The sequence below is a fragment of the Magnolia sinica genome, chromosome 15 (assembly GCF_029962835.1).
Source record: "Magnolia sinica isolate HGM2019 chromosome 15, MsV1, whole genome shotgun sequence".
Classification (NCBI taxonomy): Eukaryota; Viridiplantae; Streptophyta; class Magnoliopsida; order Magnoliales; family Magnoliaceae; genus Magnolia; species Magnolia sinica.
The window spans coordinates 26,781,223-26,797,939 of NC_080587.1; the positions used below are offsets into that span (position 1 = coordinate 26,781,223).

General features: G+C 40.5%; 1 protein-coding gene across 2 annotated transcripts; it reads left to right on the forward strand.

Moving 5' to 3' along the window:
• The first annotated feature begins 1,346 nt into the window (after window positions 1-1,346).
• Window positions 1,347-16,360, forward strand: LOC131226720 (uncharacterized). 2 transcript variants are annotated; one of them, XM_058222385.1, is made up of 9 exons: window positions 1,347-1,441; window positions 6,176-6,275; window positions 6,437-6,557; window positions 6,644-6,699; window positions 9,957-10,004; window positions 10,111-10,208; window positions 14,978-15,047; window positions 15,192-15,302; window positions 16,035-16,360. In XM_058222385.1, the coding sequence occupies exons 2-9, from the start codon at window positions 6,180-6,182 to the stop codon at window positions 16,092-16,094; spliced, it is 660 nt and encodes a 219-aa protein (XP_058078368.1). In that variant the 5' UTR covers window positions 1,347-1,441; window positions 6,176-6,179; the 3' UTR covers window positions 16,095-16,360. The 2 variants fall into 2 exon arrangements, with proteins under 2 accessions (XP_058078368.1, XP_058078369.1); XM_058222386.1 differs by lacking the exon at window positions 1,347-1,441 and adding an exon at window positions 2,387-2,409.
• Window positions 16,361-16,717: the final 357 nt, after the last annotated feature.

Here is a 16,717-nt window from a genome sequence, read left to right on the forward strand (position 1 = left end):
CGGTCATAGTTCAAGAGAGCGCAAATGTGTGTTTCCCCATCTTTCATTCTTTTTGAAAAATTAGAACATTAGCCTGTAAGCCACTTAGGGTGCGTTTAAATACCTGTAAGTTTTTTAAGTTATAAGTAAGTTTTAGGTAATCTATTTATAGGTGAAAGAAAGTTACAGATAATCCTATTTGTGTATAAGCTGTAACTTACTTACATGTAACTTAATTTATGTGCTTGGATAATCTGTACGTTAGTTATAATTAAGCTGTTGTCTATTCACACAAACTCGATTTTAGAATATGGAATTGTTTAAAAATCAAATTGACACATAAAAAAGCTTTGATAAAAGTATGTAATTTTATTGAGCCATTTAGATGAATAGTTGGACCGATTCTTAAGCTAAACTAATCATTAGGTAGGTACTAAAAGTAAGCCTGCACATTAAAAAACATGTAAAAGTGAGGCCACTTATATGTTAAAAACTTATTGAGGCCACAAGTTTAAAATCAAACTAATAACTGTTCTTCCCTTCATCCAAGTCTTTATAACCTAATCATCAAGTAGGATATCAAATAAACATTATAGTGGTCCTAGAAGGTTTTTAATTATAAACATTCGATCACTACTATTTTCCTATGGTCCATCTAAGATTTAGATATGCCTCAATTTCCTTACATTGGGATCAAGCCTTAAAATGCTAGGAAAAAATTGATGGATAACATGGATAAAATACATGCAACATGGTGGGGCCCACAAAGCACCAACCAGTAACTATCTAGCTATTGGCTAATGTCATTAGCTAATTTGGAGAGGATCTATTGAGGTAGGTGGGTTCGGAAACTATGGAGCCCATGTATTTGTCTCACATCTACGTCATTCATTCATGTTAAAAGCCCATTTTAAGACATGATCCTAAAAATGAGATGATTTGAATATCAGGTGGACCATAATATAAGAAATAATGGTAATAATTGACTATTAAAAACTTCCTTTGGACTACGAAAGTTTTTATATCAAGATGATATTTGTGTGGTCTCATCGTCGAAGTCGTTGTTATATCATCAACTGATGCAAATAAATACTCCAGCGGTCCTCATGAAGTTTTTAATGGTAGGGATTTAGTTAAGATTGTTTCTTGTGGTGTGGCTCACTTGAGATTTTTATAAGCTTTGTTTTTTGGATCATTCCGTAAAATGAGCTTTAAATACGGATGGACGGTGTGGATTTAAGGAAAGTACATCACAGTGGGCCCCGCCGTTACGGATCCGAAACCGCCCTTGGCTAACCAGCGCCCGTTCGCACCGACGCAAAAGGCAAAAAACGGATGAAGTAGAAAAAAGATAAAAAGGGAAAAGAAAAACAAATAAGGGTTAGGGCTTACCTTACTAGAGCAGAGAGAGGGAAGGAGACGCCGAGAGAGAGAGGGAGAAGGAGACGTTGGGTCAGAGCAGGTAGGTGCACTTTCAATGCAGCTGCGTTTTCACCCCCTCCCCCAACTTCGAAATGGATAGCCGTTGCCTGTAACAAAGTAACCTGTGACTTGAAAAACACCTAATTTACATTTTTTGCAATCTTACCTGATAGAAAGTTACAGGTTGAGACTTTGTTAGCTGTAACATTTCTTCCCCAAACACAAACTGTAAGAAAGTCACCTGTAACTTTCATACATTTTACAGAGTTACAGGCATCCAAACGGCCCTCTAATCTGTCCAATAGGCTGGCCCCACGAGGAGGATCACCTTATGCAAAAATCAGCCACATCCACTCATTGATTGGACCACACTTGTATTTTTCTATTTATTGATGGCCAGGCATTATTTTCTATGGTGTGGCCCACCTGATGAGTGGATGAGATTGATCTTGGCAGTTGGCATTAGGTGATTCTCATTATGGGGCCAAACTATTGGAAGGGTTGGATTCTGCATTCACTCAATAGGTTGGAAGTTATCTGCTGGGTGGACCATAGTTCGAGACCTTCTCTTTCCAATTCATAAAGAAAATGATTTCATTCTACTGGCATTGCACTTGATTGTTATTGTAAAGGTCTTTATCCTGCCATCCATTTATGGAGGATCGTCATTCATTGGGTGGATAACGATCGCTTTCTATCACACGCAAGATTGTAGGTGTTGGTGAGTCCATGATGTTTCACATGGCGATCATACATCCAAGGATCGCAAAGTAGAAGGTGGTGGGTTGTCATGGGAATGACGTCACATCATACTGACTCACTATAATATCTAATCACTAGGCCTTGATGGGTCACTCACATTATCTCGCCCCTTAAATATTGTCTGATACAATGTGATATCGTTTGAGTTCTATGATCAGTTTCGGTCCAAAATGATATGAGTTGTTCCATTGATACAGGAACGTGTTAGACCAAGTTGGGGCTAATTGTATCGGTTTTGGTCCCCATGTGAGTGGCATTCTGAAACTAGTACTTAAATCCATGGTCGTTGGTACTCTTTTCACTCACGGCTGCAACTTATCAACTGCTTTCTACAAAATAATATTAAAGTTGCTGCTATTGTTGATGATGGCTTTGATGGGCAACCAGATCTCAATTGTTTTCTCCGGAGTTGCCATCTCAATCTGCATAGTTATTAGCAAGAGATAGAAGATGCCCTTGTCTTCAATATCACTTGCTTTCATTGAGTTCCTTAGTGACCTTATTTTCAATTCTTCATTTTGTTTTGACTTTTTTCTTTGAGATGGTCATGATAGTAGTTGAGGTTCTTCTTAGGACACATTCCTACAAGATGTCCTTACCTCCACGCTTGTAGCAAAAAAAAAAAAAAAACACAAAAGAAAAAGAAAAGAAAAGAAAAGAAAAGAAAAGAAAGAAAAGAAAAGAAAAATCCATGATCTCATTCTAAAGTCTCCCTTGTTTCATGAGGGGACTTAGAGCCAGTAATGTCGATAGCCTAGGAGCTGTCCGTGTTGGTGACGGTAGGGGATCGTTGAAATTCCTCTGCATGTGGTGCAATGATGCAAATAGAGCTACTCATATGGGATACACGTTGGATATTTAATGCATGGGCATCTTCACACCGGGCTCGAGTGGGGTGACCTGTGGGACGTAGGGGCACACTCGGGGTGGGTGGCCCGCGAAACCCATGAATTTGGGGCCCGTGTGAGGTGGGAAGAGGGTTTGGCCAAGGACCTAACCCATGGATTTGGGGCCCGGGCTATGAGATAAATGGATTAATTCGCCATGCTCTATCAGTTTGAGCTTTTAGAGCAACTGGTTAATTGTCTTGCATCAATATTCCCGACTGAGAAAGTCTATGTCTAGTCATGCTTTTGTCACGCTTGCACTTTCCCTGCTACCTAAGCTTCATATGCATACTAAAAATTCACCAGCTCAATTTGGATTGCCTGCCCTCAATCCGTTATAATATCAGGCAACTTGTTGCCTGGTTGTCTCAACTCTTAGATAGTCGACATCGGACTGTCAACTCATAATACTGTTGTGTGTACTTCCCAATGGTCGGGTTATCAGGTCTCTGGGAGAGGAGTTATCTACTTAAGTCTCACCTTCATTTCTTACCAGTTTCCCTCGGGAGGAAGACCACGACGTTGAAAGAACTAGTCTTCTTTAACCATGTACCACCAATCCTTTGCCATGCCCTTATTTTCAGAATTGTGAAAAGCAGCTTAATTGACTTTGTGATGTGGTTAGCATTCCAGTGATTTCAACCAACCATTGAAGATTTTGATCTTTATGCACTTGGTTGATCCTTGCCACTATAGTTCTATCCTCCCTCTGGATAGATTGGGTTATCTTGTTGAGTGGGCACACAAGTGCCCTTAGACCTTGTTGTGGGTACCAAGGTTGTAGGCCTCACAGGTTTACTTCACGATCATCAATTTAGTCCTCGCTATTCAGTCTAAATTATCTGGGGAGGGCATTCCTTGATCCCATATTCACCTCTAGTTTGTTGCTAGAAGATTTGAGGGTAGAGTTGTTCTTCCTTTATAGAGTTGACCCTGCATATTAGAGCATTCAATTAAGTTGTGAAGCCTTTGTTCATATCACTAATTTGCTTTAATAACATACTGCAGAGGTCCTGGCTATCATATAAGTTCTTGTTTGCCATCTTTTGATAGTAGAATGTTACGCTTCCAGTGCACATGCATTGGCAGATCTGAACACAGGTCACAAATCTCTCCATTTAACAGTCACAATGCTATGGAGATATAATTTTTGGGTCAAAACTACATGGACAACATATGTACACCGATCTTCAATCAGACACAGATCTGACTGTTTATTTGGTCAGATATCAATGGTTCCATTATATGGACAACATATGAATGCTGATCTTTAGTTAGGGACAGATTGACTCTCCAATTTATCATGGATCAATAGCTCTGTTATATGGACAACTTATGAATGCAGATTTGCAGTCAAGGAGAGATTCGATTGTCGAACTGGTCATTGATCAATGGATCTACCATATGGAGAATGTGTGGATGCTTACTTTCAGTGAGGGAGTGATTGAATACTGGATTGATCATGAATCAATGAATCTGCTATAGGGAAAATGTATGAATGCCCTTCAATCACAAACCATGGTATTAGAAAATGGTTATGCATCGGTAGTATCAACCAATGCCCAAGGGAAACAATCACCCCCCGTTGCATGATACGGGGTTGAATCAGTCCGTTATGAAAACATGCAGCTAGTATCAGCCAATACAACCAATACTGGTCCCTACAAGCATAAAAGTTCCATTTTTATTTTTATTTTTTTATTTTTTTTCCGACTTTCTCTCAATTTTCCACTTCATTCTTCATTTCAACCATGAAGGAAGCTTATAAACTAATTTTAAAATAGATATGGGCCTCTTTTGAGGATTAAAACACAAAATTTGAGTAGCATTCAATGAATCAAAGAGTGTGGTCTATTTTTTGGAAAACATCGGAAGAAAGGGTAAACAGTCACCTTTTTTTTTTTTTTTTAATTTTTTTTTTTTTTATCATGTTTTTGTTATGTTTATATGCAACTGGGAGGTGCAACTCGGGCGGGTTGGGGTTGACCTGCAATCAACCCAACCCAAACCCAACCTGAAGTCCTGTATGCTCAACCCAACCCAACCAAACCCAACCCAATACAGGTGATTATTCCCAACTTGACCTAACCTGAGCCAAATTTGCTCAACCCGAACACAACCCAAATTCAATTCAGGTTCGCGTTTTCCAACCTGAACTAAACCTGAGAGCCATGACAGCCAGACACAACCCAACCCGAACTCGGGTTGGGTCAATTGGGTTCGGGTTGACCTGAATCAAAGTTGCGGCCCCATTTATAAGGGACTCTAATCCACTAAATCGCGCTTGATTTGTGTTCGATTTGACCTATTTGGTCAAATTTTAATAGGTCAAGCTAAAATTGCCTGACTGATAGGATTCTTTAAAAGAATGGCTCGTTACAACATCAAATACATGTCCAAAAAAAAAAGAAAAAAAAAGAATACATATTTGGGATCATCATTCATCACATTTCTTAGAATTTTACCCATACTTTTTAAGTTGCCCCCAGGGAAAAGGACTGTTCCAAGTTACAGGGCTGTATTGGCTGGTATGAGGGCATCTTGCTGGCCGATACCATTACATTACATAATAATTGACTGCCAAACTGACCATTTGGTAGCCATCAAGTGATTTTCAGTATCATCTGCTTCTGTGAATGATTATTGTGAAGGGGTTGATACAATAAACACCTAGTTCTTTTACATTATTTTCAATTGGATGTAGTAGTATATTTTTATGTGCTTGTTTCTTCCAAACTTGTGGTTGATTAATAGTAAATGAACCCTCCCTCGGCAACTAAGTTGACTTAGACTTGTTGTCTTAATTTCATTGGTGAACGAGATGAGTCACCAGACTGAAAGCTACCAAAATAGAACTGAAATAGACGGAAAAACAATGACTGAAGTGGAGCAAGTCGTACCAGTTTTAGTCTCCATGCAAGTCAATACTCAAACCTGCTATTTAACACCACTTTTGTGCTGATACAAACTATTTATTTCTGTAGTTCGTTTCATAAGAAGGATTACTTTTGCCTTTTCATGAGAAAGCCATTTATTTTTCTTTATCCTTTTCCTTGGTAAAATGAAACTGGGTTTCTTTCTTTTTCTTTTACCTTTCTTTCTTTTTTCTTTTTTAAACTTTTCAGTGCAATGGGGGTAAAGGCTAAGAAAGCTTTGAGGAAGAAAATAAAGAAGAGTTCTTCTGATTTAGTTGTTTCGGGTAGAGATGAAGTGTCGGACTTTTTGGTATGTTCTTTGCTAATGTACAGTTTCTGAATGTTCCCTTCTTTCCATGTAATTCTCTCTCTCTCTCTCTCTCTCTCTCTATATATATATATATATATATGTATATGTATATGTCTGTTAAGTTCTTCCAAGACTTATTATTTTATTATTATTATTTCCAGCCACTAGAAGGTGGTCCAGGGAGAAAACTACCCAAAAGCCGGGAAGAACTTGTGAAAGATACTGCCACAGTCTTATATATAGGTCGCATACCACATGGGTTCTATGAGGATCAAATGGAAGGTGCCATTCACCCGTTCCTTTCTTTCGCTCTGCAAGTGCTGTAATTTTGCTGTTCTTCTAATCTAGTGGTTTTTTTTTTTTTTCAGGTTTTTTCAAACAATTTGGCAAAATCAAGAACTTGAGAATTGCGCGAAATAGGAAGGTTGGACTTTTCTTTGTTTTTTCTTTTTTCTTTTTTTCTTTTCCCTTATTTTCTTTTTTCTTTTTTATATCATCGGTAGCGATTATTAAAAATGAATATTTCAATTAATGTGTTTTTACATTTGTTTGCCTCTTGGGTCGAATTAATGGAAGATGATTTTAAGTCTTGTGCTACAAGTGTAGGTTATGGTATTCTCGAATTTTATTGTGGTACTTTCACTCTTCTATTTACGTTCTTTCTAGGGCTGGTGCCCAACCTTCTGTTCGCTAACCATATTGTAAAACTGTGAGAGAGTGGATGAATCTTGAAATTTAAAATCAGAATAATAGTCATAATAATAATTTTTATTATAATAGCAACAACAACAATAATAAATGAATCATTTGGTGGAAATTTCATTATGGGTGTTTCACAAAGAGTCATTTTCTTCAACGAGTAATGATCAGCAAGAACTATCTGTAGGGCTTGAGAAACAATCTGTCTAACTTGTAAGCAACTCATGGGTAGGACATTGTAGCTGTGGAACATGTGTACCCCACCATGCCTGGCATGATGGGGACAACTTGTGTATAGGACACCTAAGACATGCAAAAGGTGTGCCCCACCATGAAGATCACCTGGCACAAAATCAGGCCTGCCCACGCATCATACAGGCCACCTTGACTATTTAGACAAGACAGCCAAATGGTCAAATTTAACATACTTGTGTGGCCTATCTGAAGACTGATTTCTGTGCCTGGGAATCTTCATGGTTAAGGTTACCTTTTGCATGGCTTGTATTTCCGACATATGTGGGCACATGAGATGGGGTGGTATGTTAAATCTTATCTCAATTAACTAAGGTCAGCTGCATGAATCCTGTTTTGCCAATCCACTCCATCACAGACCATATCCTTGGTTAAACCATAGGTCCTTAGGTCTCTCTTGTTACTCTCCTCTGATGGAAAGAAAAAAGAGTTTTGCCTTTGTTTTCCCCACCCTCATGCATTCTTTTGAAGATGTGTGTGCGTGTGCGACATCTTGGTTTTGCTTCACACCTTCCTTCCATGACTTCAATACCAAATTGAGGGTGTCCCTGCACTGCAGTGTTAGTTCAATGGTTCAATATTGTATTTCTCTAACTGTCTACTGTAATCAAGGATTGGGGCATCATGATTTGGTATCATATTCTTTGATCACTGTCTCACATTTCACTGCCTTTTTCCACAATGTCTAGTTGTGCATCATCTCTAAATTGTAAAGGGATATCTTTGTGGAAGTTTTGTTTGAGAGTTACGCTTTCCATTCAATGAAATCTGGTCTCTTTCCCCGAAGCCAAGCATTTTGTTTGCCCATATAGGTTGAGTCATCAGGTTGTCATATTGGGAACTTGTTTTCCCTCTTTGTAATGTTCTTTTTTAAATGAAAATTCTCTTTCTTTGAAAAACAAAAACAAGAAAGTGCTTATTGTATTCAATGATTCCCCTCTTTAGTACAACAATCCAGGTACTCAAACTTGAATTCTTTTGCTTATGATGCTAGATTGCTAAGGGTGGCAATGGGCTGGTAGCCCTCCAGACCGGATGAGCTCAACCTGGCTTTGGGCCAGGATTGGGCCTACTAGCTTGGCCTTGCATGCATGGTCCGACTAGTTTTGAGGTCAGGCTTGGGCTCAAGTCATTTTAGCTCGAGTCCGTCTGGCCTAGCCTGACCTGACCCATCTTTATATGTACATGTTGTATCTCACAAATAATTTTGGCAATGAGTGGGGTTGCCTCTCCGACTCGACATGCTTGACTCGTCTTTGGGCCGGGCTTGGACCTACCAGCTTTGCCTGTGGACTAGACTTGGGTCCTGCATGTATCGCTCGATCAATTTTTGGGACGGGCTTGGGCCTTGCATGTGTTGCTCAATCAATTTTTGGGACGGGCTTGGGCTCAAGCCATTTTAGCCTGACCCGACTTTATATATACATGTGTTAAATTATGTCATTCCCAATCGTTAGTTAGGCAAGCTATCCATCTTGAATGTAGATTGTTGGTTTCATTCCTCTAAAATGTCTATTTCTTTGTATGTGTGTGGCCCACTTATCAATGGATAGATTTGGAACATTCAAACGGGAAATAGGGATTTTATCCGTTTTTGGGCCCGGGCCCAACAAAAATTTTCGGGCTTTAGGCCTGCTATGATAAACTTTTGTCAGGCTCGGGCCTTGGGTATAAGTGTCAGGCAGGCCCAGGCCTAGCTTGGCCTGGCCCAAAACCAACCCATTCCCACTCCCACCCGCAAGTGCACCCTCTCAATCCTCAGGCAATCAATCCATCTTGAATGTAGACTGTTGGTTTCATTCCTCTAAAATTTCTATTTCTTTGTGCATATGTGGCCTTCTCGGTCAATGGATAGATTAGGAATATTCAAGTAGGAAATAGGGATTTTATCAATTTTTGGGCCAGGCTGGGTTAGTTCGGGCTCAGCCCAACCCCTATTTCTCTGTGTATATGTGGTCTTAAGTGTCGGGCTGGACCTGGGCCTAACCTGCAAGCGGATTGCGTACTGAGTAAACCCTGTGGGGTTCACTGTGATGTATGATGTATGCGTCTTATCCACACCGTCCATACATTTTACCATTGCTTTTTAGGGCATGAGCCCAAAATCGAAGCATATCCAAAGCTCAAGTGGACCACACCACAGGAAACAGTGTGAATTTAACGCCTACAGCTGAAAACTTCTTGGGGACCACAAAAGTTTTGGATCAAGCTGATGATTGTGTTTTCCCTTCATCCATGTCCATGTGACCTTATGAACAGGTTGGATGACAAATAAACATCACTGTCGGCCCTAGGAAGATTTCAACGGTAGGCGTCATTATCCCCATTGTTTCCTGTGGTGTGGTCGACTTGAGCTTGGCATATGCTTCAATTTTGGGCTCATGCCCTGAAATGAGCTGAAAAAACAGATGGATGGTGTGGATAAGACACGTACATCCACAGTGGGCCCCACGAAGTTTACTCAGTACGCAGTCCACTTCCAGCCTAACCTGGCCTAGTCCAAAACCAGTCCATTGCCACCCCTGTAGACTGCTTACCACTCAGACATCATTTGTAGCTAATCATTGATTGTTTTATAAATTAAAGAATGAAAGCATGTTTATGACAATTATTACTTGTAAACACTAGATGAGAATGGTGTTCCATTTCCCCCTTTCGGATAGGGTCTTTGGAGCTCTTTGTTTTTTGTTGATAAACACTGACCCCTCTTCTGCTATGTGGCTCTAACAGACAGGGAAGTCAAAGCACTATGGCTTCATTGAATTTGAGTCTCCTGAGGTTGTATTTTTTTTCACATGTTTTTTAACGTTAATTGCTCAATTTCAATTTCTTCTACTATATTTACTGGTGTAATTGTCTTAACAATATATTATGATGGTTGCAGGTGGCCAAAATTGTGGCTGATTGTATGCACAATTATTTAATGTTTGAACACATGTTGCAAGTCCATCTTGTCCCTCCTGAACGAGTTCATCCGAAGCTGTAAGCAATTTGTTTCATTAGTCAACCGTCCAAGTGTTTCAATAGCTCAATTAATTAATGATCTTCTGGACAAAGTTAAATTAATTAAAGAATTATGTTAATTGCATGATTGATGGAAGGACAATACTAGATGACTTTTCCTTTATTAATCATTTCTGAGTCCTACAATGCTGCATTGTTTCTATTAGCATAAGTAGTTTGTTGCTTGTATTTGCTTTAATTTGTAGACATATTAATGTTACTGCTTTTTGTATTACATAGGAAAGGCAAAGACATTAAGAAAATGATTCCACAACCTTGTATCCACCTTCTAACAAAATGATAGTTTGTCCACAATCCTTCTGTGCTTTCTTTCACACATGTTTGATATCTGCCGGTACCATCTAATGAAATGCCTCCACAATTGGTTTACGGGGTTTATCATTCTCTAAACAAGCCACTACCCTTCTTAAAAGTAATGGAAGACGATCCAAGATATCAATTTTTAATTGTCAGGTCATTATGTGCTTGTAGAAAATGCAGGCATGCTATTGGATGTGTCCATGCCATCCACGGTGTGCATCTAGCACAACAATTTGTTGAATGCAATAGTTCCTTGTATCAGAAGTTCTGGATGACATCTAGGGTCATCCAGAACTCGGTTCAGGGTTTATCAAGAATCGAGCGCAGTGCATTTTTTGATTTCCATCCAAAATTCGGCCGGAGCCCTAACATCCATAAATGGGCTTGAATGAAGGTCAAGGTGTGCTTCAATAGAAAAAACTATCCAATCTATGGTAGATCTGTGCCTGGGTCTGCCTGTCTGTTTATTAAATGGTCCTGAAAATTTAAATCCAGGCTTGACAGGCAGGCAATGGAAATTGGCCCAAGCTCAGCCTGCGGCTGGACCAGAAACTTGATGAGCTGTCCTAGACTCCGAGTTCTTTGCCAAATGTAAGAGCATCAAACCCTTGGCTTGTCAATTTACTCCACCAGTTGTTTCACATTTAAGTGAGCACATCTGCATTTACCTTTAAAATCTTGTAAATGGATGCCAAGGAGAACGCCTAAAGAATATATCTATCATATGGAGGCAATTTATATTTTATTATTTGAAGGGTTCCAAAGTTTCATTGCAAAAAAGAATGACAAGGAGTCATCCAGTAAACAGATCAACAGGCTCTACAGGCTTACAAAAATGTCCCTTACGCAATAATATTTTCTGACTTACCCCAAATTAAATGGTTTGCCGTAAGGAAAACTAAATTCAGGAGGTTTGTAAAGTTTTAAAGATCCTGCTATTCCACTATAACCACCGTGACCAAAGCACAACGAGCATGAATAAACACCACAACCCTACCCTTCTCTTGCAACACCCCCCCCCCCAAAAAAAATAAAAATAAAAATAAAAATAAATAAATAAAATAAAAATTAAAAAAATTAAAAAAATTTGAGGGATCACCCACTCTTCCCTAATCAATGAGAAAACTTAACCCCAAACTGTTTGGGCAAAATGCATGAAAAGATGACTAATTGGCTTCGCCTCACAAAGATACAATGGACACCCATTGATTAGGGCTAGACCTCCTTTCCTTAGGTTGTTAGTCATTGATTAGGTTACAAATGCTTCACAAATTTATTCTTTATCATCTACTCTTACTGTTATCCATCATTAGAATAAGGATTCAATTGGCCCTTTAGCATTAAGCAATTCCATGAAAAAACTGTGTTCTTGTCGTCTTCTTTAAGACCAAACCACTCTCAATCTTTGTTAGGTTTGGCATTGGGCTGGGCTGCTTGGCCCGTCTTGATTGGCCCAACCACTTATGGCTTGGACTTGGGCCCTTAAAATTGGCCCGAGGGTCAGGCGTAGGCTTGAAATCTAGGCTAGGCATATGGGCTGAGCTGGGCTAGGACCAATTTGAATAGCCCAACCTACCTGGCTCATCCTGTAACTATCCAACCTTATGTTTTTTTTTTTTTGTAACTATCCCACCGCATGCATTATTGATTTTGGTGAAGAGAATTATTTGTTACTCTTGACTGTGTACGCTTGATATACATGCACTTAGAAAGGGTCATCATTAGAGGTGGGCATCGAGTCGAGTTGGACCAGGTTCGGTCCAACTTGACTCGATTCGGTTTTGCCAACTCCCTGACTAGAACTCGATCCGACTCGGGACCGAGTCCAGCAGGCCTGACTCGATCCGAACCGAATCTTGGCTGGGCTGACCCGAACCGAGTCTGACTTGGTTAGAGAAATCGAGTTGGATCGAGTTGGCTACGATTTAGATCAGGTTAATGGATCATTGACTCATTTTAATGTTAGGTTGGGTCCAATTAGGAATAATCACAAAATACTTAGCCTGTGTTGGGTTCTTATTGTGGGTTGAGCAAAAAGGAATTTAGGTGGGGTTAGGGTTAGAAACCTTGGGCCGGATTTCCAAGTTGGGTCCTATTGAGGTCGGATTAGGCTTAAGTTGACCTCAACTCCACCCAACACCCCCGAGTTGCAACCCCAATTATGGCGCCAGGGCAGACCACCAACGAGGTCCCGAGCCAGGCGGGCCACCACCGAGGTCCCGAGCTAGGGCGGGCCACTAGCGAGGTCCCGAGCTCGGCCGGACCACTAGCGGCCTACACCCGAGGTCTCGAGCCAGGGCAGGCCATCGGCGAGTTCCTGATCTCGGCCGAACCACTAGCGAGATCCCGAGCCTGAAAACCCATAGAAAAAAATAAATTTTAAAAATTAAAAATACCCGATGAAGGGACGAGGACGAGTGGTTCCGATCGGGTGCTGGGCTGCTAGCTGGTCTGGATTCAGGGTTCCGATCGGGTTTGGTGCAGTGCCGGCGCGGGTAGGGTTAGGGTAGATGAAAGGGGTAAAAGTAAAACTAAAAAAAAAAATTTGTTTTTATAGTACTCGATTCCGGTCCGAGTTGGGTTTTGGATCAGATTCGACCGGATCGGATTTCGGATCAAGTCGGATCGGGTTACTATATACCCAAACTCGACTCGGTCGGGATTCGGATTTGGGTGGGTCTACTCGATCCGAACCCGACCCCGTCATTCAGTTCGGGTCGAGTCGGATCCGCCGAGTCGAGTCGGGTCCTGCCCACCTCTAGTCATCATCATCCAAGCCTTAACCCAATTACTTGGGGTCAACTACGTGAATCATTTTCCAACATTCATAATGAAAGTTATGGCATAAGTTGACGCCGACTGCCAACCCGACGCAAACCCCCTAGGTGGGACCGGCAATGAGCACAAAACTTCCATAGGCACGACGTGATAGACTATTACATGGGTTGATTACAATCAAGCACTATCTAATAGTCTTTTACATAGATTAGTTACAATCAACGAGTTTAGAAAGGGCACACGTGGAATATATTTACTCAAATTAAACCAATTAAAATTTGAAACTCACCCTGGATAGGTTACTCTTCAATAATCTGATTGGTTGAACAATCCTAACCTCTGATTCTTGGACGCTCGTTTGTTGAAGTAAGACTATTGGATATGTTTTAATTTAAACCATCCAATAAATGTCAACAAATCTGAGAGTGGCAATGAAAACAAGTGTAACTTTTGGTTCAGGGTACATCTAAACTGATAGCTATAATTTGGACAGTTTTATTTGATGCCATGTATGCAGGTTCTAAGTAATTTCGAAGTGTCTGCATATCATCCGTCACACTCTGCCAGAGTATCAACTATCTATATCAGTTCAGGATCACAGCTGTCAGATTGGTTGAGTCAACGAGGTGCCTTCAATGGAGAGGCCCGGTTGCTCTTCAAGTCACTGTAGAAGCAACTTAACAAGTGTTGTGCGTAGTAGTGTCTACAAAGTCCTGTGTGGCATACAACCTGTTCATCAGCATTGCCCTACCATGAAGGTTGGACGCCCCAAAAATCAGGCTGATCCAACCATCATGTTGGCCAACACTAGAATTTGAAGGTTTCGAATGGTTGCCAATTGTTTTATATGGTGTGGTCCACCTAATAATTAAGTAGGATTGATTTTGGTTCATCCCGGTATCATGACGGGGCTCATGTAATTCACGGGTTAGATGGCAGATAAACAAAATGGTAGGCCCCACTGCAGAAAACAATGGCAACCATCCAAACATATCTATATTCACCCAGTGGCCCACATGATGGTTGGATTGGTCTGATTTTTGGGGCATCCAACTTTCATGGTGGGGCAACCTTGATGGACAGGCCAGATGTAGCACACCTCAATGGGCCCTGCATGCCACACTTGTAGAATAAGCTTTTTCTACAAGGACTTGGAGAGAACCATCCTCTTCAATGCAAGCCTCTCAATTTTCCGAAAGAGAAACACATTGAAATGCAACAATTCACATCCTTTCCTCTCCTGCCCTTTTCCTAAGTTTAAACTACCTTTCAGGCCCGGCCCGAGCCCAGCTTGACCCTGTAGGGCTAGGGCGAAGGCCTGGCCCCTTTTCTTGATTAGGGCCTGGACTGAACAAACTGTCACTCATCCATCATTTTGAACACATCCTCCAATGTTTCTGATGATGGGTTCATAGGAAAGTTAGAAACAAACAGAGTCACCTGTCAATCTCGTGTGTTGATTCTTCCTTTGCCCTTCTTTGCTGCTGTTCTCTGTTCTACTTCCTCCTCTCTGTTCTCTAGTCATCCATTAGGGAAGTACTTATCATTGTATTATCAGCCATGAGAATTGCATATTGGGTCTATTAGTGTTGGTAGTCACACTGATGGGGTCAATTTATGTGGATGGCTGATCATTTCTTTGTTTTCAGATGGAATGGAGTAAACCACCGACACCAGCCATTGGATTCAATAAAAATCGAACGCAAGCGGCATGACAAGGTACTTTTTTTTTTTTTTTTTTTGAAAAGAGACAACAAGGCACTGCCGATAATATAGTAAGAGAGCACTTATTGTAGTTGATCATTCATAATTTCATATGTATTGCTTTATTCAAGTCTCTCTCTCTCTCTCTCTATTATTCAGGAAAGAACGGTTGAAGAACACCGGAAGTTGGTGGAAGGAATCTTGAAACGAGACAAGAAGCGGCGCGAGAGAATAGAGGCTGCTGGTATTGATTACGAATGCCCGGAAATTGTGAGAATGCACACTCTTTTTGTTTTATTTTGTTTTGTTTTTGTGTTATATTCATAAATTTTGAATCCTGAATCTGACTCGTGAGAACTGATCACCTACAACCAGTTGTACATTACAACCCTTTTTCACACCTTCAGGAAAACTGCTTCCACTTTTCTAGGGCAAAATGCTTGTAAAAATGGGTTGTAGATGATCGGTACTCCAAATAAAATAATTTAAAAGATTAACACAATCAGACCAAGTCAGTCGAATTTTACTAAAGTCGGGCTCAAGTTCAGAACTGAGCATCCAATTCACCACTTGCCCAAGCCATGTAATGTAAATAGGGACCGACTTCAGCAGACACCAGATGCATTGATGGTCTTAAATGTGCCCACCTAGTGATCTTATATGCATAAGTGGTCAAATCATCCATCTGTGCTGTCCGTTAGATTCACCCCAGTTTTATGTTATGATGATTGCTACCAGACAACGTGGGCAACTTTGATCAAAGGTACAATTATTGATATGCATAGTCCATTAGGCAGAAGCAGTCCACTTTGATAGTATTTGTGGGAGAATCCATTTTGATCAGATGACCATAACCATCTCTTCCGTAACTTGGTTAATCAGCAGTTATAAAGTCTCCGGCTCAGATTACCTATCATGTCTAAAAGCTGCCTGGGACCTTTTAAAAGATGGTGCCTTTGGCCATTGCTTATGTTTTTTGTGGGTTTTTTTTTTTAAACGCAGGTGGGGAGTATTCAGCCCATTCCAAAGAAAATCAGATTTGAGGAGGAAGAAGAAGATTAGGGCACTTTTTGCAGATACCGTGCTCTTTATTTATCATCGCCTTACTGTTATTTTCTAGAGCATGATATAACAAGGTTATGTCGTTGTTTGATTGCATGGCATTTTGTCAGATGAAGCCTCAGGTCCAGCCAAACTGATTTTCCAGCCTTCAAGTCAAGCTGAGGTTGGCCTTGGCATATGCCAGTCCAGCCCAAAGCAAAAGACAAATGCTCACATACAAATGCTATATCCAAAACTTTCACGTACAATGCTTTCTTTTGTGCCAATCATGTCACATGTGTAGAACATCTGATCGAAGCAAACTGTGGGCTGCACACCATAAAGATCACCTTTGGGTGAAAGCCATGTTGGTCCACTGATCAGATGGCTTACAATGTCTAAATATAGTTGAAGAAACATGAAAAATTCAGACTGCTCTCAATGGCCATCCGGGTTTGGTTGACTGGAAGAATTGACTAGACTAAAGCAGAAGTATTTGAAATAGTTACTTTGTATGAAGATTATAAGTAGCAATGATGGACAATTGTAATCAACCTGTAATAGACTATTAGATAGCGCTTGATTGTAATCAACCTATGTAATAGTCTATGCATTAGGCCTGTCTGATTTTTATGCTCTCGTTG

Bases quoted from the DNA above. Each gene is read 5' to 3' on its own strand.
- LOC131226720 (XM_058222385.1), top strand. From the start codon at position 6,180: ATGGGGGTAAAGGCTAAGAAAGCTTTGAGGAAGAAAATAAAGAAGAGT. The intron at 6,700-9,956 runs GTTGGACTTTTC...TGGCTCTAACAG, and splicing joins GAATTGCGCGAAATAGGAAG to ACAGGGAAGTCAAAGCACTA. The intron at 10,209-14,977 runs GTAAGCAATTTG...CTTTGTTTTCAG, and splicing joins GAACGAGTTCATCCGAAGCT to ATGGAATGGAGTAAACCACC.